The sequence below is a fragment of the Corvus hawaiiensis genome, chromosome 9, assembly GCF_020740725.1.
Source record: "Corvus hawaiiensis isolate bCorHaw1 chromosome 9, bCorHaw1.pri.cur, whole genome shotgun sequence".
In the NCBI taxonomy this organism is placed as follows: Eukaryota; Metazoa; Chordata; class Aves; order Passeriformes; family Corvidae; genus Corvus; species Corvus hawaiiensis.
The window spans coordinates 7,808,407-7,833,959 of NC_063221.1; the positions used below are offsets into that span (position 1 = coordinate 7,808,407).

Below are 25,553 nucleotides of genomic sequence, written 5' to 3' on the forward strand. Positions count from 1 at the left end.
TAAAGCCCCAGTCCTCTATCAACTGTCTCTCCACGGCTTCTACAATCTCCATGTCCAGCTGTATTCATCTGCAGGGATTTCATACTTTCTTACCAGTCCCCCCTAAATATATCGAATATCTGAGGGCAAAGCCCCATCCAAAGCCACCCTTATCCCCTTCATTTCCATGATCATTCACTCCTGGGAGATACCTGGGTAGGCTCTATGTCCTACACTGATGTTTCAGCCAACAGTTCCCCTTTCTTTGTGCCTGGGACCTTGGTACACTGGTGTTTGTGGCCATTTCACACTCTCCCAGTTTGCATGGGCTGCCTCCGGCCAGGCACTGGCACTGTTTGTGTGGCTGATGGCACAATGCAGCCTCTGTGCCCCGTGAGCAGTGACCACAAAAGCAGCTCTCTTTCCTCAAAGGTGCCTTGGGTGCAAAGTCCTGAAAAACACCTGCTGTTTGTCTGCAGCTTCAGCCCCCTTTTGGAAAGTAGCCATGGGACAAGTGAAAAGATCCCACAGCTGGAGCTGCCCTCTCACCCACGGGTCCCCTGGCATGACTGCAGGACAAAGTTGGAGCACTCCACTCTCTGCCACCCTTTCGGGGATCAAGAGCTGGGCTGTCCAGCGCTGCAGGACAGCAGAAGACTCCAGCCACTCCTCCCACAACATGGGTTGTGCAACTGCTGTGGGAGGGGGGTGGCTGCCTGCCCTCCCTGCCCCCGCCAAAGCACCACATCTCACCTATAAATCTGGAGCGAGAGGGGCTCTCTGCCCACAGCGGAGGTGACACAGAGCACAGGTGGCTGGAGCTGGAGGTAAGTGCTCCTGGGGGGGCTGAGAAGCCTTTCCTTCTCTTCCTACCCCACACCTTGGCACTTCTGGGGTTGGATACTTGCAGGGACAGTGTGGAAAGTGTGGCACAACAGGCACAGGGTGGCAGAATCAATGTTTTTTGTGTGTTAGTTGTAGCTTCTCTGCAAGAGGGTAGGGAATCAAATAGCATATGTAGCTGGGAGGTGTCTGTGATTTAAGTTAGCTCCCACCATGCAAAAAAAGGCCTCCCCCAAGACCATAAACAGTGAGCTAGTTTAGCTAGTGCTTTCTTCATTTACAAAGGAAAAAGCCCAGGTTTTTCCAACATGGGAAAGCAGAGTATTTGTTAGGTGTTCCTTTATGACTGAAAGTTAAAATAGTTCTGGAGAATTTGGTGGGTTTTAGAAAATACTGTGTCCAATCCCATTTTTTTACTGAAGACCTTTTTTCTTTTTCCTGGTGAATACACCTTCCTCTGTGTCTGGTGGAAGCTGAAAGCACTTCTCAGGGCAGAGGAACCAGTACCACCCGTAGTGACATCCTGCTATGTTGAATTAGTAACTCAGCTGAGCAGGGTGCTCCCTCCAGCCCTGGGGTTAAACCACAGATTGCAGCAGCACCCCCAGGGCACCTATGTGGGGGTCCCTGCTCTGGCATTGTCCAGCCAAGCCATGGAGCCTGGCCATCACCCCTTGTTTTATTGCCTGGTGCTACCAAGAAGAATTTGGATCCATCATCCTAACTGCACCCTGGGAGCTTTGTAGGGCTGGACGTCAATCCAGGGGCTGTTGCCTTTCCAGCTTTCAGCCCTGCAAGGGAAACAAAAGTATCCTAAATCAAAGGTGTGCCACACCTATAGCCCCTCTATCAGCCTCAATAGCCATGTCAAAGTCAGCGTCATCTTCCCTGGGGATGGGTGATGGGACCCTGTCAGTGATGCAGAGACTGAACGGTCCCAGTGCATTTTTTTTTTTTTTCTGAGAGAGGCAGATATCCAAAGATAAAATACAAATATTTGCAAGTCTGATAAGGCAGGATAGTTTAAACACAGCTCGTAAACAAAAGCTGGCAGTGAATTGTGGCTCAATTACATTCTTTCAAAGCCAGCTTCCAGGGCAGCTGCAGGGGTTTGGAAGCAGCCCAGGGAGTGCACTGTGAAAGTGGATAGATTTTTAAAATAAAGAAAAAAAAATATTTAAGACGTTCAATCTAACTTGTAAATGAAGAGCCCAGAGTGCTGGTAAATGGAATGAAGTTTGGTGGTAGCATATAGAGAAATCCAAAAAAATACAGAGGGTATGCCAGGAGCTGCCCCCTGAGAGTGTGATGATTGTCTGTGAGGTTTCTCCCAGGTTAAACCCTGTTCACAGCCCAGGATCCCAGTAGAGACCAGAGGGTTGAGAGTGGCCGTGGTGGGCGCGGGTGTCAGCGGGCTGACAGCCACCAAGTGCTGCCTGGACGAGGGGCTGGAGCCCACGTGCTTTGAGCAGAGCCAGGACATCGGGGGGCTCTGGCGCTACAGGGTGAGCCAGCGGTTCCTGTCCTCCTCCCCTCGGGAGCTGCAGCTTTGCAGGCTGGGGAGAGGGTTGAGTTGGGCTCCAGTGGGTGTGGAAGGGCTATGAGAGCTTGCTGGGTGCTGACCTGTCCCAGCTGCACTCCCTGAGTCCAGGGGAGCCTGGGCTGATGCACCCCGGGGTGCCACGGCAGGAGCACATTGAGGCCGGCCGGCCAAGCCTTTATCCGTCAGTCATCAGCAACAGCTCCAAGGAGATGTCTGCCTTCTCCGACTTCCCCTTCCCTGAGGACTTCCCAGTGTTCCTGCCCAATGCCCAGTTCCTGGACTACCTCCAGCGCTACGCTGAGCACTTCAGCCTCCGGGAGCACATCAAATTAGGGGTGAGTGATGGGTGCCCTGCACGGCCCTGCTCCCCACCCGTGCTGGGTGCTGGTGGTGACTTTCCTTCATTTCCATATTTTAGACCACCGTTGTCAGTATCCGTAAACACGCTGACTTTGCCACCACGGGCCAGTGGAATGTGGTCACAGAGGCGGGTGGGAAGCAGACATCGCATGTCTTTGATGCTGTTATGGTTTGCAGCGGCAATTTCTCCGAGCCATCCCTCCCCCTGCACTGTTTTCCCGGTACAGTATAAGGCTGCTTGTAGTTACCTGCTTCCAGGGGCTGGGGAGAGAAGTTTTAGGGGTTCCTTGGGGAAAATCCTCCCTTCCTTTTCTTGCTTCTGCTTTCCAAACCTGCTGGCATGAATACATTCTCATGCTTCAGAGGCTTTGTCTCTGAGAACCCATTTTCGAGAGGAAGCATCAATTCTGTCTGCATGGGACAGAGGGCTGGACCTCCCCAAGTCCCTGGTGGCCAGTGATTGCACTTCCTTGCTCTTGCCATCTGGATTGGGTTTTTGCACCAGTTCTCCCAACAAACCCCACAAATGCTCAAGTACTTAAAAGCTTCATTTCTTCTTTCCCAAGGCATCGAGAGGTTTCGAGGGCAGTACTTCCACAGCCGGCAGTACAAGCATCCTGACATTTTCCAGGGCAAGCGTGTCCTCGTGGTGGGCATGGGCAATTCAGGAGTGGACATCGCAGTGGAGGCCAGTCGTGTAGCTGCAAAGGTGCCACCACCCAGCTATCCCCGGGGTGTGGGGAGGGGGACACTGGGGACAACGGCTCAGTGTACTGTCACTGTAGGGACATGGTGTACAAATAGCCTTTCTGAGCCTGAATTTCTTGGTCAAAATCCTACCTTGAAAGCAAGCTGGTTTTTCTCTTGTCTCTTGTTTCATCTCCACCAGCAGCAGCCAGGAGGTCTTAAAGATGCTGTTGCTGCTTTTCTGTTGCACAGCTGTCTGCCCCATGCCCCTCTGAGCTACCTTACAAAGGAAAAGCAGCAAATTCATCACCTGAACCATTGACTCTTCTCTTCCAGGTGACCATCAGCACCACTCGAGGATCCTGGCTGCTCAGCCGTGTGTTTGAGCATGGCTACCCATGGGATATGGTTTTAAACACTTGCCTTATGAGCCTGATCAAAACCAACCTCCCCAGACCCCTTCCATGGTGGTTGCTTAATTACAAGCTGAACCAAAGGTTCAACCATGAAAACTATGGCCTTCAACCAGAGAAGAGGTACTTCTTGGTGGCTTCTATCCCATGCAGATGGGCTTGTGGTGTGGGCAGGAGAAGATATTCATCAACTAACATCCACCAATGTTAGTGATCTCCAACGAGGAATTTGTAGCCCAGCAGGAGAAGATAAGCTGTAGCTCCCTTAAGTGGTGAGAGTTTGGGCATGCTGGAAAAGCCTAGGAAGGCCCAGAGGAGTTTTTCTCGTGAGGGTCCCTGGGAAAAGAGAAGGAAGGCTTAAAGCATGGTTCAGTTCTGAAAAGAGATGATTCAAGGAGTAACTGGGTGAAGGGAAGAAGGCGGCAGGAGATGTCCACGAATCACTCATGCTGTGGGACAGGGTGACATTGGGGAAACCTGTTATTGTTTGGAGGTGGGGGGCAGGGCTGTTTGCTCAGAGAAAATGACACCAGGAGGTGTGAGCTGGTGGGCCGTGGGGGAAGAGGAGCAGGGGCCCTGGCAGGGCCTGTTTGTGGTCTCCCATTCTCAGAGACTCCCATTCCCCTGGCTCTCCACAGCTGCCTGGTGCGTGAGCCCGTGCTGAACGACGACCTCCCAAGCTACATCCTGACAGGCAGGATCACCATCAAGCCGGGCGTGAAGGAGTTCAAGGACAACTCCGTTGTTTTCCACAACTGCCCTGAGGAGGAGCCCATTGACGTTGTTGTCTTCTGCACAGGCTACAATGTCTCCTTCCCATTCCTAGAGGAATCGGTTGTCACGGTGGAAAACAAGCACGCATCCCTCTACAAATACGTGTTCCCAACCCACCTGCAGAAGCCCACCCTGGCTGTCCTTGGGCTGATTAAGCCCTTAGGAGGCATCATGCCCGTGGCAGAGATGCAGGCACGCTGGGTGAGCCGTGTCTTCAAAGGTAGGGGAGCAAATGTGAGCCCTCCTGTGTCCCAAAATGCAGCTCAGACTGGACACGTATGGTCCCTCCCACAAGGGAGATCCCACAGCTAAGAAGTTCACTTCAGAGCAGACAAGGGAGCATTTTCAAGGCTCAGACTTCCCAAGTTATTTCACTTCAGCTAAGCTACAGCAACATAAGTCAGGAAAGAAACCTGCTCGTATTTTGTTTGGGGTTTTTTAATAAAAATAATAAGAATAACCCCATGGAGGGCTGGGTAAGGACTACTCCACAGAGATGAGAAGCTCTGGGGTTTCTCTTCGGGATGATCCTCTCTGGGGCTTGCACAGCCCATCTGAACCCACATCAGCTGCCTGTGCCCTGACAGCACACATCTGTGAGAGCAGGAAAAGGTGTGGGTGAATGAAAAGGTGTGGGTTAATTTGGAATATTATGGAGGGCTGGCTTCTGGCAGGAGTGACACTGCTGAACAAATTGCAAGCAATGAGACTTTCCTGCCCTCCCAGGCAAGGGATTCCCACATTTTGCATCACTGAAAGAGTTCACAGTTCCCCCTCAGGAGGTAAACTCGGCAGGATGCTCTCCTCTCTTTTCCAGGCTTGTGTCAGTTGCCTTCCCAGTCTGTCATGGAGAAGGAAGTAAATGAGCAGAAGAAAAACCAAGTCCGATGGTAAGTCATTCCCCAGAGCCCCAAAGGTTTCGTGGTGGATTGAAAAATCCCTGGAGTTTTTGGGGCAGCAACACGCAGGCTCTCCCTCCGTGCCTGTTCCCTGTACGTATGGCAGAGGAGAGAGGAGGATTCCCAGATGCAGCTTCCCCTTTACTCACTCACATCGAGCCAATGTAACCTTTGATTTTACACTGATATTTTGCCTATTGGTGACAGGAAGAAATGAATTCAGGGTACTCAAGACTAAAGCTTGCTTGGGAGTTGGGGAAGAGTGCCAGGATCCCCAGGGACCGAGACGTAAAATGGCAGAGAAATTAATGGTAATAAATGCAAAGTAATTCAGCTGGGGGGGAAAAAAGGCCAACCCACAACCAACGAGGATAACACACAGATTGTCTCATCTCTCGGCAGGGAGACCTGGCTCAGTGTGAACAGGTATCTGAGCACACTGCTGTGTGGTTCACAGGCTGGCAAAAGGCTAAGAAGGATTAGGGAATGAATGAGATAATCCCAGGGAACTGGATGCTTCACTTAAATAGCTAAAGGAGACAATGTATAGAAGAGTGAAATACAGAATTGCACAGAACAGCGGCTGTACAATACAAGGCTAAATGGATGTGGGCTTTTTTCAGCCCACTGAAGGTGGGACATGAAGCTGCGAATTCTGCAGAAAAGGTGAACTGGAAGCAATTCTCCAGGTCACTGTGTATTTGTGCAATACTTGGTGGAAATGTATATGAGGGATATCAAAGTGTGCCACCTTTCTCATGCTGCACATGACTTCTCTGCAGAAAGCAAAGGGGTTTGGGTTTAGGCTTTTTGTTTGTTTGTTTTGAAAAAAACTCAAAACTGGTTTGCCAAAGTCTGTTAACAAAGACTCTCCAAGGTGAAGGGGGGAAAGAGGTGGAACTCATGAATAACAAAGTGAAAGACTGAGTGCTTGACATGAGCCAGCATCACTTTACAGGTGCTGTGTCATGGACAGGATCTGGTTCCCACTGCGTGTGCATCCACTCCTTTCCTAAAAGGAACCCAGAGGCAATAACAACAAGGATGCAGAGGACCTGCACTCCAGTTCCTCTAGGCCCTGCTGACACCAATCTTTCTCCTGCCTCTTCTTCTTCTCTGATTCATTAAGGTTTGGTCTGACCTTTGATGAAGTCCTCAAAACCGAGTGGCTGGTCTACCTGGACACGCTCGCCTCCTTCATTGGTGCTAAGCCCAGCGTGCTGGGGCTGCTCTGCACAGACCCTTGGCTGGCCCTCACCATTTTCTTTGGCCCCTGCTCCCCCTACCAGTACCGACTGGGCGGTCCTGGGCGCTGGGAGGGGGCACGGCAGGCCATCCTCACCCAGTGGGACCGTGTCCTGAAGCCCACAAGAACGAGAGTCCCTGCTGCCTCCTCCAGCTCTTTCCCTTCTCTTCTGACTGTGGTGGGATTCCTCCTGCTCCTGGCTGCTGTGATTTTTGCTTTCCAGTAGCTTTTAGAGCCTGTTTGTTCATTGTTGTTTGAGGTGTTTTTGTCCTGGGGGATGTTATCTCAGGTGTGCCACAGGACTGGGGAAAAGGATTTCAGTAGATGGCAACAAACTTTAACCTGCAACCTGCAACACAAACCTCTCTCTGCTCCAGCTTAACCCCAATCACAGCTTTGCAGACCCCATTAGCCAGGGATGGCAGCCTCGCCCAAGTGTCTGTTGCCCCTCTGCTCCCTTGCCTGCTGCCAGGAGCAGAGCAGGGATTTGTGGCATAATTGTGCCTGAATCACACAAGACAGGATACAGTGAGGACAAGACTAGCAAAAGTGGCATTGTGTGTCACAGGTGGAAAGGAGAAAACGTGCCCAGGAATTATCTGGGCTGTGTATATGGGTCACGCTGTCCCTTTCTCCAAACCTAAACACTGTGACCCCAAAATCCCAGTTTGGGTTGAATTGGTGCATCTTTCCAGTGAAAGGGCACTGGTTGGTTGTGGTGGTTTGTCACACCTGAGTCTGGGGTGGGTACCCTGTGGGGCTGAGCACTCCTGGCTTTGCTTCCCTGCATGCCCTACCACTGGATAATCCTTAGGCTTTGTTTTGTGCATGGAGAGACTTTAAATGAATAAAATCTCAGTGGCTATGGCAGGAGTGTGCTACAGGTGCCTCCCCGTCCTCTCGTTGTGTGCATGGGAAGAGCTGGGAGGGGGGAATCCGTGTCTGAGTTGGGGCTGTGCCACCAATTGCTATGGGCTGTTGGGAAAGATGAAACAGGAAAGCCTTGGAAATATGATTGCCTGACAAAAGATTTTGGGAATATGAAAACTACAGGCAACATCGAAATGAAAGCCACTTTTGAAATACCAGGTCTTAGTTACTGAACAACTAGAAAACAATGGTATGGCCACTGAAGTAATCCCCTCTTGATGGAACAATACCCTCTGCTTGCAAACAGGTCCAAGGGTCAGAGCAGACCCTACTAGCTCAGCAGAAGGGGTCCAAAGAGTAGTTTTTAGAAGTTAAGATGTAACACTCTATGGTAATATAAGAACTCTTATAGGCTGTATGTAAATGCTATAGGATTTGTATCTTGTATTAGATTGGTTAGTGACAATTAGAATATTCAGTGCAGAAGATGATTTATTGTATTGTAACCAGGACTTCAGACATTCTCATTCTCTCACTCTCTCTCTTCTTCTCATTCTCATTCTCATTCTCTCTTCCATTCTATTCTCCTGCTCTCACTTCCACCCATGCTCCTACTCTCTCTCTCTCTCTCTCTCACCCGTTCACTCTCTTGCTCTCTTGGGCCTGCTCAGAGCTGAGTCTGCCAGCTCTGAGCAGTGCCCCAATACCCACGCCCTTTACAATAAACCGGCTGTGTCCCAAGACCTGCCTATAGAGATCTCTCGTCTCCATCCGTCACCGTCTACGTCCGGCCGTCCCGACAGGACTCCAGAACCCCCGTAACCTACAGTCTGGCGCCCAACGTGATTGCCGAACCCACACCCACAACCTACAGTCTGGCGCCCACCGTGACTGCCGAGCCCACACCCATAACCTACAGTCTGGCGCCCAACGTGATTGCCGAACCCACGCCCAGCACCTGCAGCCTGGCGCACAACGTGATTGAACGCCCGGTTCAGCTTTCTCCATCTGTAGGACTTTTCTCCATGGACGGTAACTAAAAGACCAGTTATAGCCACCTAGAACTTGTCGTGAGCACGGCATACCGATGCTGCGCATCGTAATAGCTGGAGCTCTGTAATTCTGCTGAGGCAGCCTTCGAGCACGGGGTTTACCTGGAGCTCTTGGAGGGAATTGCCTGGCAGTCCTCGAGCACGGGCCGCCACTGCTGCGCAGCGGCCCCCTGGAGCTCTTTGAGGAGGTCTGCCGTATCACCCCTCGAGCACGGACACGCTGCTAAGCAGTACTGACCGGAGCTCTGCGGAGGGAAATCTGCCGCACGCCCCGAGCACAGGCGAGTAGTGCTGAGCACCGCCCGCACTGGAGCTCAGTGCGGACCCACCCGTGAGGTCCTGAGCACGGAAAGCCGTTGCCAAGCGACGCCTGAAACCGGAGCTCTGGGAAAGGACCGAAAAGCGGCGTCCTGAGTGCTGAGTGGAGTGCCTGGCCAGCCCCCCACGACAGACATCTGAGTAAGGACGCTGCTCCTGCGACATCACCTAAGTGAGTATCATACTGGTCTAAAAAATGGGACAAACCCACTCTGCCCATGACAGAGATCTCTATAAGCAACTTAAGCATTTACTTATAAGCTCTGGTCCAAGTCAGTTGCCTAAACACGAGCTAAAAAATCTTTTAGAATGGACCCGACTTAATTTCCCAAATGCTGACCGTTCAGCCGTCTTTACAAGAGACTTTTGGGACACAGTTGGAGTTAAGCTCTTTAATAATATCTCCTACCGAGATATGGCAGCTGCACAGCTGATCCCAGCTTGCAGAGCGCTCGTAGAGCTGTTTGCCGCGGTGGCGCCGCCCGCAGCAGTCACCCCGCCGAGCCTGGTTCCAGCTGCGAGTCCGCCCCTTGCCGTCGCGAGCCCGCAGCAGAGCACGGCCCCCGCCCCTCCGCCGGACCCCGTGGCTCCGATACCCGCGGTCTGGCTGACGCGCGCCGCCCCGCCCCCTGCGCTCGCGGCCCCCGCGCCCGTTACCCCCGGCCCCAGCCACCCCACCGGACCCTACGGCCCCTCCCGCCATCCCGTTCCTCCCCGCTGCCCCATCTCCCGCGGCCCCCGCTGCCCCATCTCCCGCGGCCCCCGCTGCCCCATCCCCCGCGGCCCCCGCCTTCAGTGCCAGCGTCTCCGCGGCCCCCGCCCCTTGCCCCTGCCCCCCCGTGCCCCCCCCCCCGGTTCCGTCACCGCGGCTCCACCCCCCCCTGCTGCCGTCATTGCTACCCCACCCCCCGCTGCTGACATCATGATGGCCCCGCCCCCCGGCGATACCCCTGCGGGACCCGCGCCTACCCCCCTGCTACCTACGGGTGTTACCCCTCCCCCAGCCGCGCCGGTTATGGCCATGGCTGCCATTATAGCCGGCCCCCCCCAAAGCCAAGCGGCGACCCTTCTTCCAGCCCCCCAGGTCCCCCCCCCCCCACACGGCGCCGATGATAGCCATTGTTCCATCCCCGTCCGCCGCTGCTGCGTCTTCACAGTCCCCTGCCGCTCCCGAAACACTGGTGCCCACAGCGCCGGCCACGGCTGTCCTGCTGTCTCCGGCACCCCCTGTGCACGTTACCGCAGGAACCCTACCCCCCCACCTTGCCGTTCAAGCGCGCACAGCACGCCCCGAGCGGTCCCCCGGCCCCGTGGCGGCACAGCAGCCGCCTGTGTCTACTCCCATCTCTCCTGCCATTTCTGTGCGGTTCCCCAATCCCGGCACACCATCGCTTGCGCTGGGAGCGCCCCAGCTCCGCGAGCCACATGATGCCGGTGCCGCGCTGCCTGCACGGATGTCTGCAGTCTCCTCCGTACTTGCCCCTGCTCCAGCTACGTCTCCCGGCACTGCAGCCCCGTCTCCCGCAGCACCACCACCCACCCCAGCCCAGCCTACAAGCTTCCAGCAGCAGCACGCCGCGATCCAGCCACCAGCCCTCCTGCCTCCCGCGACCGCAGCCCCAGCCCCTGGTTCTGCAGTCCTGCCATCTTTCGCTCCGCCCGAACCGCCCGCCACACGGACTGCTGCCCTTACAGCCTACCGCGCGGACCTGATGACGCAACACGCGCATGCGCCATTGCTGCAACTCCCGGACCAGTGGTATCAGTCCGCTCAGACTTCTCCAACCTCAGCACCGCTCCCGGGACCAGCCGCGCATCCTCCCGCGACTCCGCCGCGCAGCTCCACCCCGCCTCCTCGCCCGCCGCCACCGAGATCGGCTGCACCACTCCCGAACTCTGCCGTTCCATCGCTGCCCCTGCCGGGTCCCATCCCCACGCCGCAGCCGCCCCCGCCGGGGTCCCCCGACACCGTACAGCCGTATCCCTCCGCGCAGCGCAGCCTTGCCTCAGAAGCTGCGAGCAGGGGGGGAACCGAGAGCAATAATGCAGCTCCAGTGGCAGGGGAGACGGAGAGCCCCTCTGCCGGAGCTGATGCTTTAAATCTAACACAAGTAAACTCTGAAAAGCAGCCAGATTTGTTTGCAATAAGCCCCAGAGTCCCGCCGGCAAGCGGCGGGGATCTTGCAACCCAGAAAGAGAAAACGAGTTCTGAAAGTTTGTCAGCGCTACCTTCTGAATCAAAAAATCCTCCAAAGTGCTCAGATTATTCTAAATTAACAGATTGCCATGAAATAAGACCCCAAATCTATAAAGATGAAAGTCTTAGTCTATTAACTAAGCCTGTGATAGCTAGCCAACAGCCTGACAGTCCTAAAATGTGGGCTCCCATCTCCACTCTCCAAATTAAAGAACTAAAAAGTGCTGTAAGATACAGTGGCATTTGCTCACCGTATCTTAAACAACTGCCAAAAAGTACCCTAAAAGGAACACATCAAACTTTAAAACGCATTTTAAATCAACAGAAAAGGGGAAAAGCCCAGGCTACACCTCAAAGAAGGTTGAATAAAGCATTGTATGTTTTTAATTTCTTGAACAGCTCTGCAGAAGAGCCTGATCCCCCCATCTTCAGACATTTCTTAAACAACAAAAAAGCAAAACTGAAAGAGCACCCCCCAGTTTTAATCAAGAATTTAGCATCAGGAAAAATAGAAAGACCTTATGATCTTATAATGTGGGGAAAGGGATTTGCATGTCTCTCCACAGGTGAAGGAACCAAGTGGATTCCAGCAAAGAACGTGAAGCTGTACCACGCATCAAAGCCCACTGTCTGTTCCACTTCAGGCAGTGACCCCGCGAGTAGAAGCCGAGAAGCCGGCACTGAAATGTGAACTCGGCAGAACCACTGAGAGAAGATTGTCTGCCAGAAACAGCTCGAGAAAAGAATGGAGTTTTAGCATTATTTGTGTAGATGCATGTTGCTTTTAACCTTTTGTTTTTGTTTTTATAATGAAGCTTTACCTGTAAATCAACCAAAGACAAAACCTAAGGGACCTAGCTAACCAAATTACAACAGATAACTCGTCTTGGCTAGACAGTTTGTTTGATGGTTGGAGCTTTGCACCTTGGCTAAGGGAACTCTGTAAAATAGGCTTGATTATTCTAGTAGTAATAATTATAGTTTTAGTAGCAGTACCTTGTATACTTCAGTGTGTGCAAAAAATGACGAGTAAGACTATGTCTAATATCTTAATTGTCCGTCGAAAAGGGGGAGATGTTGGGAAAGATGAAACAGGAAAGCCTTGGAAATATGATTGCCTGACAAAAGATTTTGGGAATATGAAAACTACAAGCAACATCGAAATGAAAGCCACTTTTGAAATACCAGGTCTTAGTTACTGAACAACTAGAAAACAATGGTATGGCCACTGAAGTAATCCCCTCTTGATGGAACAATACCCTCTGCTTGCAAACAGGTCCAAGGGTCAGAGCAGACCCTACTAGCTCAGCAGAAGGGGTCCAAAGAGTAGTTTTTAGAAGTTAAGATGTAACACTCTATGGTAATATAAGAACTCTTATAGGCTTTATGTAAATGCTATAGGATTTGTATCTTGTATTAGATTGGTTAGTGACAATTAGAATATTCAGTGCAGAAGATGATTTATTGTATTGTAACCAGGACTTCAGACATTCTCATTCTCTCACTCTCTCTCTTCTTCTCATTCTCATTCTCATTCTCTCTTCCATTCTATTCTCCTGCTCTCACTTCCACCCATGCTCCTACTCTCTCTCTCTCTCTCTCTCACCCGTTCACTCTCTTGCTCTCTTGGGCCTGCTCAGAGCTGAGTCTGCCAGCTCTGAGCAGTGCCCCAATACCCACGCCCTTTACAATAAACCGGCTGTGTCCCAAGACCTGCCTATAGAGATCTCTTGTCTCCATCCGTCACCGTCTACGTCCGGCCGTCCCGACAGGACTCCAGAACCCCCGTAACCTACAATGGGCAACTCACAAAACTGGGGTTAAAGGACTTTAATCGACCCCGCCCAAATTAGGCTGCATGGTGCTCCATGCTGTCTGCTGGCAAAAGGAGCATGTTTTACTGATTTCCTGGGGATGCCAAGTGAACACATGCCCAGCACAGGCACCACAAAAGGGGATTGATCAGGACAACCCCATGCTGCTGCCTGGGCTGGAGCAATGACGAGTTACAGCGTGGGAGTCCTTGCAAGCATGTTCCCTTTGGGATTATCATCTGAATTTTCACTTGGCACTGCCGCAGGGAGGTTGAGAACTTTCTTCCAGTGCATTTAGGCACACGGGGCGGGGGAATGTAGGTGTAAAGGTCAGTGGTGCAAGAGCCGTGGCGAGCTGCCTGGACTTCAGCCTTCCTTTCCAATCCACAGCAAGAGAAACTCAAGGGAAATTCGGCCGAGATCTGAGCAGCTAAGGCACAGCACTCTCCTGCAAGGTTTGGTCCTCGCTTCTCTTGGATGGGTTTTTGCAGAAGAAGAAAAGTTAAGGTGGTCAAAAATTCCCAGAGGGAGAGAAAAAAGTGGGCAGACAGCTCTCCAGGGTTTTGGCATTCACTGCTGGTGGGGGGGGGGAGGGGTGTTGCAAGGACCCTCTGGAGTAAAACCACCTGCAGGCGGTGCTGGAAAAGGGGGGTGACTTGAGCACCCTGAGCTTGTCTACCCTCTCCTGAAGCCAAAGAAGGCTTCAGAAATGAGGCAGGCAACTGTGGGCATGTTGTGCCCTGTTCCTGCAGATCAAGGAGTGGCTCAGGCTGGGCTTTCAGGTGCCAAAGGGTTTTTTGCACCTCCCTCATTTTTCCCTTTCTTCAGTTTCCTCCAGTTCCCATTTATGTTAATTTACTTTTTGACAAAAAACTGATAGAAAAAAGTTATAAATTACTCTTTCTGCAGACTCTGTAGTAGGAGTGTTTATTACCTAATCAAAGTTTACATGGGTTCATTTTTTCCTAGTTTCTTTGCTTTCCAGTCAAGCTCTGTGCAGCTCAGTTTACACTCCCCAGCTTTGAGTTCCTCCCATTTATACCCAGTGTTTCCCGGGTTTCTTACCTTTTGTATATCCTGTAATCCTAGCCGTGCTTTTACAGAGCTGTCTAACTTCTGAATGGCTGCGCCATGCTCCTGCTCAGTCAGGCATTGCTTTGCTTTTTTTCTGCTTTAAACCCTTTTTGTTTTCAAGAGATTGCTCTTTAATGGGAAATTAAAAAGGAAAGCGTGAAAACGAGCTAGCTTAGCTGGAGTTGTTTCTTATAAAGGTTTCAGGAGGATCACCTTATGCCGGCAGAAGATAGCTGCAACTTCTTTGCATGCCCTGATTTGGGCTGGAAAAGGGAATAAATTTAAGCAGTGGAACAATGAGGTTTAAAAGTGCCTCCTTTTTTCCCCCCATGAAGGAGGAGAATTCCTGGACCCCCACTGTGGGCTTACCATAGCAGGAAGGAAAATGAGCAGAATCTGTCCACAGCATTTGAATCAGGAGCTGGCCATGCCTTTCTTCAAGAACAGTTTTCCTTCATGGAAAACTTCTCCTTCACCTGCAGCCAGAGAAGACATGGGGTTTTTTGCTGGGGATGGGAAGAAGGGACTGGCATTTCTGCTGATCCCTGGGCTGTTGTGTTTCCAGTTGCTCTCACACCAGCCCACTGCCTGCTGCAGGCCAGCATGGTCCAGCGTGTGGCCGTGATCGGGGCAGGGGTCGGGGGCTTGGTTTCTGTCAAGTGCTGCTTGGATGAGGGGCTGGAGCCCATCTGCTTCGAGAGCAGCGAGGACATCGGCGGCATCTGGCGCTACACGGTCAGTGTGTTCTGGGTTTGTCCCCAGGTTTGTCCCCTCCCTTGGATTCTCTTTGACTACAGCAAAGACAAAAGGGTGGTCATGCTGTCAGGGGCTTTCCTGATCCCACTTATGGGGCTCCTCCTGACTCGAAGATGGAGAAGGAAATGGAGGGAGCAGAAACGATTGTCACTAGGTGCTAGTCCTGGTTTATTCTTTGTACCAAAATATAAGGAAGAAAAATACTCATATACTTTATGGGGAGAAAGTCCTTCCTATACACCTGGAAACAACACCACTGGCTTCACACAGGACTCCACGGATGATAGCAGAGTCAGTGTGTACCGCTCAATCATTACCAACACCTCTAAGGAGATGTCCTGCTTCAGCGACTTCCCCTACCCGGAGGATTTTCCCAGTTACCTGCCTCACAGCCTCGTCCTGGAATACTTCAGGATGTATGCCCAGCACTTCGACCTCCTGCGGCACATACGCTTCCAGGTGAGCAGGGATCCCAAACCCCTTGGGGAGAGGAGCCATCAGTAGCTGCAGATTCCAGGTGGGACAGGACAATGCCAGCTGCCAGGCCACAAGGACCATGTGCCTTTTGCATCCTGCACACAGCCTTTAGGCCCTGTGTTTTAAATAAGGCTGCTTGAACATGGGCTTGCCCCCCAATGCCATCACCAGGAAAAAGGTACAGGGTGGGATTTAACAGCTTCAGAGGTGACATGCAGCTTCCCAGGGACCCAGCCTGCCCCCGGCAGCTCCAGCCTTTCACAGGCACATCTCCGAAACATGATGTGATCACTGACACGTGATGTTTTGTTGGGCTTTGGTGCAAGACAACAGTTCTCAGTGTGAGCAAGCGCCCAGATTTCACCACCTCAGGCCAGTGGGAGGTGGTCACCGAGACCGGCAGTGTCCGTGAGTCCCATGTCTTCGATGCCGTCATGGTTTGCACCGGCCATTACCAGGAGCCCTACTTGCCATTGGCTTCTTTCCCAGGTAAGCCTTGTCCCAGCAGTGGGGTGTGCTGGGGTTGCCCCACACGGTTTCCCCCAGCACCCATGGGTCCCCTGGTTGTATTTTCCTGTACAAGCCTGCCTGTTCCATGAAGCCCCCCACTGGAGCAGACAGGACCCTGACCCCATGGAAATGGTGGGGGGCATTTCAGGGAATGGGAAAAACACCTTGTAAAGATGCATCCAGGCTTTTCCATTAGGATTTGCAAAGCAAGACTGAGCTGAGGAGGTACAGGAGGGTGGCATCACCCAGGAAGCCAAGACTTCCATGGGCTTCTCAGCTGCAAGCAGAGGTGGGGGGGGGGAGTTGGGGGTTGCAGAGGATCTGGGCACAAGGCTGGGGCAAGGAAATGTATCTGGCAGTAGGAGATGCATCCTGCTCTCTGCCTAGGCACTGAAAGTCGCTTCAAAGGCCAGCACCTCCACAGCCGGGAATACAGAGATGTGGAGGCTTTCCGAGGAAAAAGGGTCCTCGTGGTCGGCATTGGCAACACTGGTGGTGACCTCTCTGTGGAGCTGAGCCGTGTGGCTGCCAAGGTACAGCTCCATGGTGGTCCAGACAGGGACAATGAGAGCCAGGGGTTCAGGGTACCACAGGGAGCTTTGCCCTCAGGTTTTTCAATAAATTCCACTTCCAGTTGAGGGCAATTGAAGAAGCTTTGCAACTCCTGAAGTTTGGGCCACCTGAGGACTGGCAATGGAGGAGCTGTGGAAACTTTATAGAAGCCACCACGAGCTGTTTGGTTCATCTGGATGCCATCTCCTTCCCTTGGGATAACTCTGTGTTGGCTCAAGTGCAGGAGATGGGATTTGCCATTCAGGGAAAAACCAACTGGCTGAGACCTGACTTCCTCCCCAGGTGTTCCTCAGCACCAGGAGCAACACATGGGTCATCAGCCGGGTCTCGGACCATGGCTTCCCCTGTGACATGGTCAGCACCACCCGCTTCAACCACTTCCTGGACTGGCTTCTTCCATCAGCCCTCACAAGGAGGATCAGGTTTCGGAAGTTCAATTCATGGTTCAACCACACAAACTATGGCTTGGCTTCCAGCAAAAGGTATTTTTTCTGATTTTTTTTTTGGGTGATCAGGCAGTCTTTATGGCATGAAATGCTCAATTTTCAGTTCTGGGGAATATTTGTGGAATAGCAAACTATGGGAGAGGAACTCTTACCACAAAAGTCATTTTGGGTCCCTCCCAGATGCTAACACTGCTGCCCTCTTTTCCCCCTCCAAGCTCCAAATTTAAGATAATTATCAATGAAGAGCTGCCATTCTGTCTCCTCTCTGGGACTGTGGTGTTGAAGCCAAACGTGAAGGAGTTCACTGAAAACTCTGCTGTTTTTGAAGATGGGACAACCGAAGAAAACATCGACGTGGTGCTCTTTGCCACGGGTTACAACTTTTCATTTCCCTTCCTCGAAGAGTCTGTTCGCAGCATCATTGACAATAACCGTTCCCTCTACAAATGCGTCTTCCCTCCCCAGCTGGAAAAGCCCACGCTGGCCATCATTGGCTTGATCCAGCTGACCGGCTCAATTATGGTGGGATCAGAAATGCAGGCTCGCTGGGTGACAGGAGTCTTTGCAGGTAGGAGATGGGGGGATCTGCTGGGGTGAGAGGTTTGGGGCAGCCTGACCTGCTGCCCACAGAGCTCAGGGCATATTTCAGCTCCATGGTGGCCATGGGAATCAGTAGCATGGCAGACTCTGTACACCAGCTGCATCCCTGTATCCCTGCTGCTCCACACCTGCTCACCACACCTCAGTAAAGGTGCTGGGACCTTGGGAAGGGACTGAACATTTCCTCTTAAGGTGCTGCTGGAGGTCGCTGGTTTCTCTGTTCTCAGGCTGGAACAAGCTGCCTCCCCCCAGCAGGATGATGGCTGATGTTTTGAAGAGGAAGCCACCAGTCAAAAGGTGTGTGATGCTCCTGCACTCGGGATGAAATGGGTGCTGTGTGTCAGGATATCTTCAGAGAAGGGGGGCCTGATGGCAGTCATGCTTAGGACACCCCAACTGCATTTATTACCTCACCACCTGTAATAGTAAGGTGGGGAAATGCTCTTGTGGCTCCTTTATGGAACAAGACACCGTAAGTTGCTCTGGAGCGGTTTATGACAAGACCCAGGACCTGCAGCTCACCTTCCCTCTCTTCCCATCTCCTTTTCTCCCTCCCTTTCTCCTTCTCTGGAGATCCCCCTCTGCCAGGCCTCCAAGCCATGTCCTTATCCCCAGCATGTCAAGATGGAGGTTTGGTTTCCTCCAGACTAAGGGTGCCATCTCGTGGCTTCTCCCTCCCAAATCCAGGCAGTCGGAGACTGCTGGGTTCAGGGCCAAGCCCCATCCAGAACCCCCCTTGGAGCCGGGCAGTGTGGGTGGGGGACAGTTTGTGTCAGTTTTCGGCAGTATTCCACAAAGCCGCTGTGTGTGGGGGAGCTAACAGCCTGCCTTGTCGGCACTGGGATTTTACAGGAGGTCAAGATGTGTCCATGAGGACGTGGGGTGGGTGATGCTGGATGTGCTGCCTTGCAGGAGCAAGGAAGGGACCTCGGGTTGCAGGCTGGGTTAGGTCTGCCAGCAGAGCAGGGCTGGCTCATGGGACACTGGTGCAAAACTGGGACACAACAGAGCCACGGGGATGATGACCAGGAGCCCCAGTGACTGCACCACAATGCTGTTACGCAGAAATATGGAAGCCTGAGGTGCAAGGGAAACAATCTTGAGCCTGTTTCAAATTTCCTGAAGCAGATTCAGCATGTCCTCCCTCCTGTGAGGGAGATAAGGCTTCAAGCAGAAAAATCCTGGAGGTCCCTCCCAGCATGGGACGCTTTCTGCATCTCCCAGATTTTCCCAGTCCCCTTGGCATTCCTATCTCTGAAAGTCTACAGCTCTACTTCTCAAAATCAGCCAAATCCCTGAACCTCAGGGAAGGACATAGCAGGGGTACTTGTGGCATTACAAGGACAGTACTGTTAAGTTAGAACTGGTTTTGGAGCCACAACTATGCTGCAGAGACAAAACAAGCTTCTCCTTATCCCCTGCCCTGGGTTACTGCTGGGACCAAGCCACAGAGGCTCTTTCAGGGCCTTTAGCTTTATTTGGGGCTGAAAGAGCTCTGCCCCAGAGACTGGGGCTCACCTGATGTTTGAGCCTGATGCTTTTGCTTTCCATGGAGCTGGGGACTGAGATAGGATGATGCTATCTGACTTTCATTTCCTATGTCCCATCAAAGGAATCCATCCGAGAGGGAAAACCTGAAGATGAGTTTTATCAGCTACACAGACGAAATCGCTGCATGTGCTGGTGTAAAGCCCAGCGTGTTGAGGCTGCTCCTGACAGACCCCCAGCTGGCCCTGGCCGTCTTTTTTGGGCCCTGCTCACCCTACCAGTTCCGGCTGGTGGGACGGGGCAAGTGGAGCGGGGCCAGAGCTGCCATCCTGACTCAGTGGCAGCGCACACTGAAGCCCTTGAGAAGTCGGGTGGTGGATGACAATTCTGACAGCTCATCTGGCTGGCACTGGATGTGCCTCCTGGCTCTGCCAGCAGCTCTCACAGCAGGTTTTCTCTTTTCTAAATACCCCCAGCCAGGCTGGAGCCCCTGGGCAGGTCCCCAGCTGTAGAAGAAACCTGGAGAGCCCCAGTGCCAGGTGAGCTGGGGACTGCAAAAGCTGTGCCACCGCCAGGTGCTGTCAGAGGGCTGGAGCTGGCCCAGCACCAGCAGGAGCCTGAACCCTGGGGCTGTCTGGTGCCCATACACCTCCTGCTGCTGTTTCACCAAGGGTAATACGGAATGTTCACTCCAAACCATTTGGGGATGAACTAGTGAACTTGAGGCCGGCCTCCCTCCCCTCTGCTCAGCCAGAGCTTCCTCCCTAAAACTTTGGCAAGACCCACAGTAGGTTGAGATTCTATGAAACATGAACTGTTGAGAGCTATTTGTGTCTGGTAACTTTTGGGACATGAAGGAGGGAGCCACAAATAAACCTCACAGATTTGGTCTTTGCTAATGGTTTTATTAATAGCTTATTATCAGGTTGTGTGAAGTGGACCCCAAGTTGTGGCAGAGGGGAGAGTCTTGCCCTTATATATATATAAAATACATATTTTATATATAACCTATATAATGTATGGACGAAATGCTATATAGGCTAATATATAGATATATAATAAATTATACGTACAGTGACAAATGCAAGCAAGCAAGTATCCCTGCCATTGCCCAAGCAGCCTCAGGCTTACAGGAAACCCTGAATCCGGCGGACGAGCTGCAGCCGATTCCCTGCGGGAAAGTGTCTTTCCCTTCCGAGCCGTCCGTCCCTCATCCCACCGCAAGAGCCGTGGGGACGGGGATGGGGATCCAAAAGGGGATGGAGACGCGGAAGGCCATGGGGGAGTGGACCCAAGCGGGGTTCGAGATGGGAACCGGGATAGGAAGCCGGACGGGGCCGGGATGGGAACGGGGTCCGCGCGCGCGCCCCGCCCTCCGCCCCGCGCCGCCAGGGGGCGCACCTGCCCCCATGCGCCCGCTCGACTGCGGCACGGCGTGGTCACGTGACCGGAGGCGTGGGGGCGGGGCCGATGATGCGCGTTGTGCGTGGTGACGTCATACGTCGTTGGCGCCCGGCTTGGCCGCCCGCCATCTTGGCCCCTGTGTGGAAGCGGCCGAGGCGGCGGCGCCGGGAGAGGCAGCGGCCCCGCTGGCACCGGGACCCGCGGGCAGCCGAGCGCCGCGCTGCGCGCCCGGTAAGCGGCGGGGCTCCTCCCCTTCACCGCGGCGGAGTGCGGGCCCGCGTCGCGATACGGCGCCGGCAGAAGCGGGCGGGCGGCCTGCGCCGCATGGCCCCGGGCGGGGGCGGCTTCCGTCCGGGCGGGCCCGCGGCCGGCGGGTGAGGGGCGCCCCGGGCCGGCCCCGCTGCCAGGCGGAGCTGGGCGGGCAGCGGCGCCTGGGCGGCCGGGCCGGGGTGCATTGGGCCGCCCCGCATCGGTGCCCGGCGCCGGCCGCGCCCCGCCGGGCACAGCCCGGGCCGCGCCCGGGGGCGGCGGGAGGGGCGGCTGTGCTGGGACTGCTCCTGCGGGGGTGCTGCTTCCGTCTCCCTCCCTCCTTTTTCCCCCCCATTTCCCCCCCTTTATCTAACGGCTCGCGGTCTTCCCCTCCTTTTTTTCATCTCTCCTTCTCTCCCTCCCTTTCTTGCTCCTGTGGAGATTCCTCGAGAAACCCGCCGACTGCTGCGTGCATTTGCGCTTACTTTGTGGCTGTGATTCTGCCTGCAGAAACGCGGGGGGAGAGCAGCCTTTTCTTGCGGGGTGCTGGAGGCAAGGCGCCTTGGTTTCCAAGTCTGAAATACGCATCCGCGGCTCTTTCACTCTTGGCCTACAGTAAAAGGCGGTTCTTGGGTCGTTTGATGTAGGACTGAGTAAAGGAAGGCATTGTTTGTGCTCCCAGGCCCAGGATTTGTAGGGGTGGGGTGGTCAGAGCCAGGGGTGTTCTCATTGATAGCGCTTAAAGGATTGTGAGATGACACGGCTGAAATTCAGGCACTTGGTCTGCAGTGGGCAGAATGCAGTGGGTGATGGGATGCATCACCCAGGGATGCAGGGATTGAAAATTTTGAGGCTGAAAGTGGCCCATTTAATTTCCAGTTCGGGCCCTCTTTCTGGGCCCATGCATGAGAGCATAGGGCTGGGCATTGAATGAACATTGCAATTTTTCTTTACTTTTTGTGTTTCACGTGGGTGTTCTGTAAATATGTTCTTTGGTGGAAGGTCTTGAAGTCTATATGTTCGAGGAAGGACCATTTTTCCTTGTTGCCCTGATTACTAGGGTTAGATAGCTACATTACTGGAAATTAGCGGTATTTCAAACTGAAGGAACAGGACTGTAATTTTTAGTAGTTTTATTTATTGTGCAACAAGGCACCAGGCCTGCTTGGTGTCTCATCTTAAAGAGCTCTGCTCAGACAAGAAACTGCTTTCGAAGGGGCAGGAAACAGGACATGATCTCATTTGTCCATGTATGAGAAACAAAAGAATTGACCTTAAATACTGGCTGGCGGGAGCTGTATGTGGCTGTCAAGTTTTTTTTTAATTATGTAGTCTAAAGAATTTTTCTTCATTAATTTTGTGGTGTTTCGATGTAATTCTGCAACTGTTTTCTTGGGACTAAAGAATCTCAAAGATTTGGGAGTTACTTGAACTGGATCAATGTTCCGTGGAAAGGTGGTTTGGTGATGTGGGCTTGAGAGGTGGCTCTTTAAACTGAAGTGAAAGCTTGGTTCTCTCCTAGGCCACTGCTTGGAGACCAGGATTGAGGCCTCTGCCACCTAAAACTCTGCCTTGGTGTGTGGATATGTTCCTTGTAGGAAGTTCTTGGGTTTTGTAAATAATAGCCCATGAGATATGTATAAATCAATATACAGTTGCTTCTGTGAGTCTTGCTAATATAAATATTCTCTGTCTTGGCAGTTTAGTAGTAATTTATAATAACTTTGTTCTCATTTAGACTTTCCATAATCGGAACCCTAGTTTTTAGTAGAGCAGAACAGTTACATCAGTCTCCAGTTTTAGCTTGGACTCCTGCTCCAAAGCTACAGATTTATGGGATGCATCTTCCATAGGTCCTGTTTCCCCACATCCTGGAGTGTGCTAGGGAAAGTGAAACAGGCCCCAGTGAGCAAGGGAAAGATGATGCAATTCAGAAGGGAACTCCTGTGTGGGTTTGGGGCTGTCTGAATGAATGCTGGGTGGCAATTAAGAGAAAGAATGTAAGTCAAAGCAGTGATGATGTTGTATGGGGTTCACTTCAGCCAGGTATCCTACGGTACTGGGAGTACAAGCCCTCTGTTCCAGACCGTTTTCCAGGCTAAGGAATGGAAGGGATGTGAGAACGGAGAGAGGGTAGAAAGTGTCGACTAAATACCATATAAGGGGTGGTGTGGATAAAATGATGAGATAAAAATCTTGCAGAAGAATTAAAGCCTTGCACAGTGTGCTCTTGCAGAGGAACACACCCTTGTGTAGTGGACTGGGGATGTGAGAGAAGGAAAAACGCTCCCCTTCCTTCTGCTGCAGGAGGAGTTGGACATCTTCAAAGGCTCATGGAGTAGTAGAGGGTTTGAGGGGGAGAAACTCCGCCCTGAAAATGCACCACCTTCCCACTAGTTGAGGATGGATGTTGGGCTTGTAATGACGGGACTGCCAGTGGTGATTTACTGGTAGAACCAGTTCATCTTCTGTAGGAAATTTTTCCTTTGCTCAGCTTCATGCTCTCATTGGTTTTTGGGTCTGGGTTTTACAAAACCTAGTAGAAGCTTACGGATGAAAGCAGTGTAAAAATAAAAGCTGAAATTGGTGTGAGGAGGTGGGAGAAAATAATACTCTGAGTATCAGTGAAATGAAAATGGAGTGCACAGGAGTCTAAAAAAATGCATCAAGAGCAGAGGAAGATGAAGTCCTAATAAAAATCAGATGAAGACAGCTTTTATGTCTATGAAGAACAGGCTAACAGAAATAGACTGTTTTTATTACAAATACCTCAGCCATTACATAACATTCTAAGTAAATGCTAACGAGTTCGTCTGTTACAGATTGCAAACACATACTAAAGGGAGAAACTGTTTAACATTCACATTGTTCATGGTTTAAATTATCTGACACTGTCTTGATTAACGGTAAAATTGGAGTGCAGAATCAACATTACATGTCTTTAGTCTGAAGTATGATAGTGATAAATTTTAACTGATATGTATTTGAAAATAACATGGGCTTCATTTTCAGGGTCTTCCAGCATCAGAGACAGGAAGGACTGCACTTTATATTCAGGTACAACAAAGGCACAAGTACTGCCTGAAGAACTGGGGCATCACCCAGTCCTGGATAACTGAGAGAAGAGGGGTCTCTTAAATACCAATTTAAATCAGTGTACAGCTGATTCCTAAGTGAAATGGCAGCCTTACTCGATTTTGCTTAGTTGGGCTATAAAATTGTAGTTTAGCAATGACTAGGCTGCCCATTTTTTGCTGAATGTCTTGCTTAAGTTAGCAAATCAAACTTCCTCTGCTTAGAAAAGCAGCCCTTTTCAGGCTGTCCTGATGAAATCATGTAAACAGCTATACCTTGGTTTAAAATTCATATTTCTTAAGCATGTGACTGTTCCTAGATTTTATTGTTTATAAATTTGAACTTACAGTTTAAATCTATGGTCATAATTTTAAGGAATGTTTGCAGGAATAATGATTTAGGATGTACTTTAACTGATTTGAACCTTCAGCTAAGGTGGAAGTGCAGCAACATTTTTTTGTTTGAGAAGCCAGTAATTTCCTCCAGTTAAAGACTTGATATTCCTTTAGGACTTCTGTTTCAGCCTCACCAGATATTCCTCTGGAGGACCTCTGTCTTAATATCAATGAATTGGTGCTTTCATTTTGAAAAAGAATAAATATTGTATTTACAGGGCTTGTTTTTAGTCGTGTTTAGGATAGTCTGTGCTTTGTATATAGGTGCACAGCAGAAGTCCTCTAATGAAAAGGATCAAGAACATTTTCTCTTGCCAGTGTTTGTAAATAAGAAAGATGTATCTTAGTGAAAAAAGCTTGCCTTTGGCTTGTGGCATTTCTGAGTGGTTACTTTGCTGGAGTCACCTTGGTTAGGAGATATTTTTCATGCCACAGATGAAGCTATCAGCATGGACAGAGCTTTGTAGGACACACATAGCTTTGGATAACAAACAGTTCCTTGATAAGTATTTTGATAACGTATTGAGCCTGAATTTTTTTATTTACTGCATGTTGAAAGCAAAGTGTCAAGGGACGTGTGGGATTTTTTTTTTTCTAAGCAGAATAAACAGAGAATCAAGAGCAAGTGAAGATGTTAAACTTCGTCTGCAGCCATTTGGCAGATGCAAGTTAACTTCCACGGAAAATGGATTCTGTAGTGCTGAAAGACAGATGCATAAATCTGGGTATGCTGATAAGGCTTTTCTAATTTAGCTTCTCATCTTTTTTTTTCCCTTTTTTGTAACAAGGCGTGGTCAAATCCAGTCTAAAGCAGAGGGCTGAAGTCAACCCTTACTGTAATAAACCAGTGTGGTCCAGAGCTGTTGTCGGTGTGGTGTTGGCAGCTGCATCTCTTACATGCTGAGCATTCTTTAGTGAACAAGGAGATGTGTCTGTTCCAAGAAATTAGTGAGTCACAGGGAAAAGCATGTAGCCAGAGATCCAGAGATAATGGGCAGCAGGTAGAAGAGACTGTGAGCAGCTCTGAGCTCTCTCCAAGCTGGACCAGACGGAGGAGCAAATTCCACCACCTTTGTATGCACTGAGTGAAATTTTTTTACTGCTGCTGTCAGTGTGTTACAAGCTGGTGCATTTGGCAACCCTGGCTCTCGCTATCATGGTGGGAGTATCTTAGAAGCCTTCAAAATACGCTGTAACATCTCTTTAATACAGAGAAGAAATTATGTTTATTTTTGATGCACATGAGTCAGGTTAGGAATATGGTAGGAGTAACAGGCAGCAAAGAATTCAGGCAAGGTGGGAAGTTTTAAACGTGGTGACAAATAGCTTAATTCATTACATAACTGATTAGAGTAACTGTTCTGAACTTTTTTTTTTTAATAATGGTGGGGTTGTACAAGTCTGTACAAAACTGTTTGTTCTGTAGGTTTCTACTGTTGAGTGCTTCCATCTTCAGGTTGGACCCTTCAACAACAAAAAAAGGTTGAGAAGATGAACAGAAAAGAATTGGG

At 51.2% G+C, this 25,553-nt stretch overlaps 2 protein-coding genes across 23 annotated transcripts in view; both read left to right on the top strand.

Moving 5' to 3' along the window:
* Nucleotides 1–559: 559 nt before the first annotated feature.
* On the top strand, nucleotides 560–19,818 carry LOC125330121 (dimethylaniline monooxygenase [N-oxide-forming] 1-like). 9 transcript variants are annotated; one of them, XM_048312974.1, is made up of 17 exons: nucleotides 560–806; nucleotides 2,157–2,327; nucleotides 2,512–2,700; nucleotides 2,784–2,946; nucleotides 3,292–3,434; nucleotides 3,749–3,948; nucleotides 4,464–4,819; nucleotides 5,417–5,489; nucleotides 13,386–13,450; nucleotides 14,635–14,804; nucleotides 15,096–15,284; nucleotides 15,629–15,791; nucleotides 16,200–16,345; nucleotides 16,668–16,867; nucleotides 17,047–17,399; nucleotides 17,659–17,728; nucleotides 19,044–19,818. In XM_048312974.1, the coding sequence occupies exons 3-17, from the start codon at nucleotides 2,575–2,577 to the stop codon at nucleotides 19,429–19,431; spliced, it is 2,805 nt and encodes a 934-aa protein (XP_048168931.1). In that variant the 5' UTR covers nucleotides 560–806; nucleotides 2,157–2,327; nucleotides 2,512–2,574; the 3' UTR covers nucleotides 19,432–19,818. The 9 variants fall into 9 exon arrangements, with proteins under 9 accessions (XP_048168931.1, XP_048168932.1, XP_048168938.1 ...); XM_048312975.1 differs by having other exon boundaries at nucleotides 2,175–2,327; XM_048312973.1 differs by lacking the exon at nucleotides 560–806 and having other exon boundaries at nucleotides 2,242–2,327; nucleotides 2,552–2,700.
* A 628-nt stretch (nucleotides 19,819–20,446) lies between these two features.
* PRRC2C (proline rich coiled-coil 2C) overlaps nucleotides 20,447–25,553 on the top strand; it is a 70,408-nt gene continuing 65,301 nt past the window's right edge. For 12 of the 14 annotated variants that reach the window (XM_048312957.1, XM_048312962.1, XM_048312960.1 and 9 more), the window contains exon 1: nucleotides 20,448–20,554. The gene's annotated coding sequence lies outside the window, so the exon portion shown is untranslated. Of the gene's footprint in view, nucleotides 20,555–25,553 lie in introns of all 14 variants that reach the window. The other 2 variants (XM_048312961.1, XM_048312971.1) reach the window with 1 other exon arrangement.

Excerpts from the sequence above, each read along its gene's own strand:
- LOC125330121 (XM_048312972.1), top strand. The coding sequence starts at position 2,488 with ATGCACCCCGGGGTGCCACGGCAGGAGCACATTGAGGCCGGCCGGCCA. Across the intron at positions 3,949-4,463 it reads GGCCTTCAACCAGAGAAGAG|CTGCCTGGTGCGTGAGCCCG; the intron begins GTACTTCTTGGT and ends GGCTCTCCACAG. Across the intron at positions 5,490-13,385 it reads AAGAAAAACCAAGTCCGATG|CAAGAGAAACTCAAGGGAAA; the intron begins GTAAGTCATTCC and ends TCCAATCCACAG.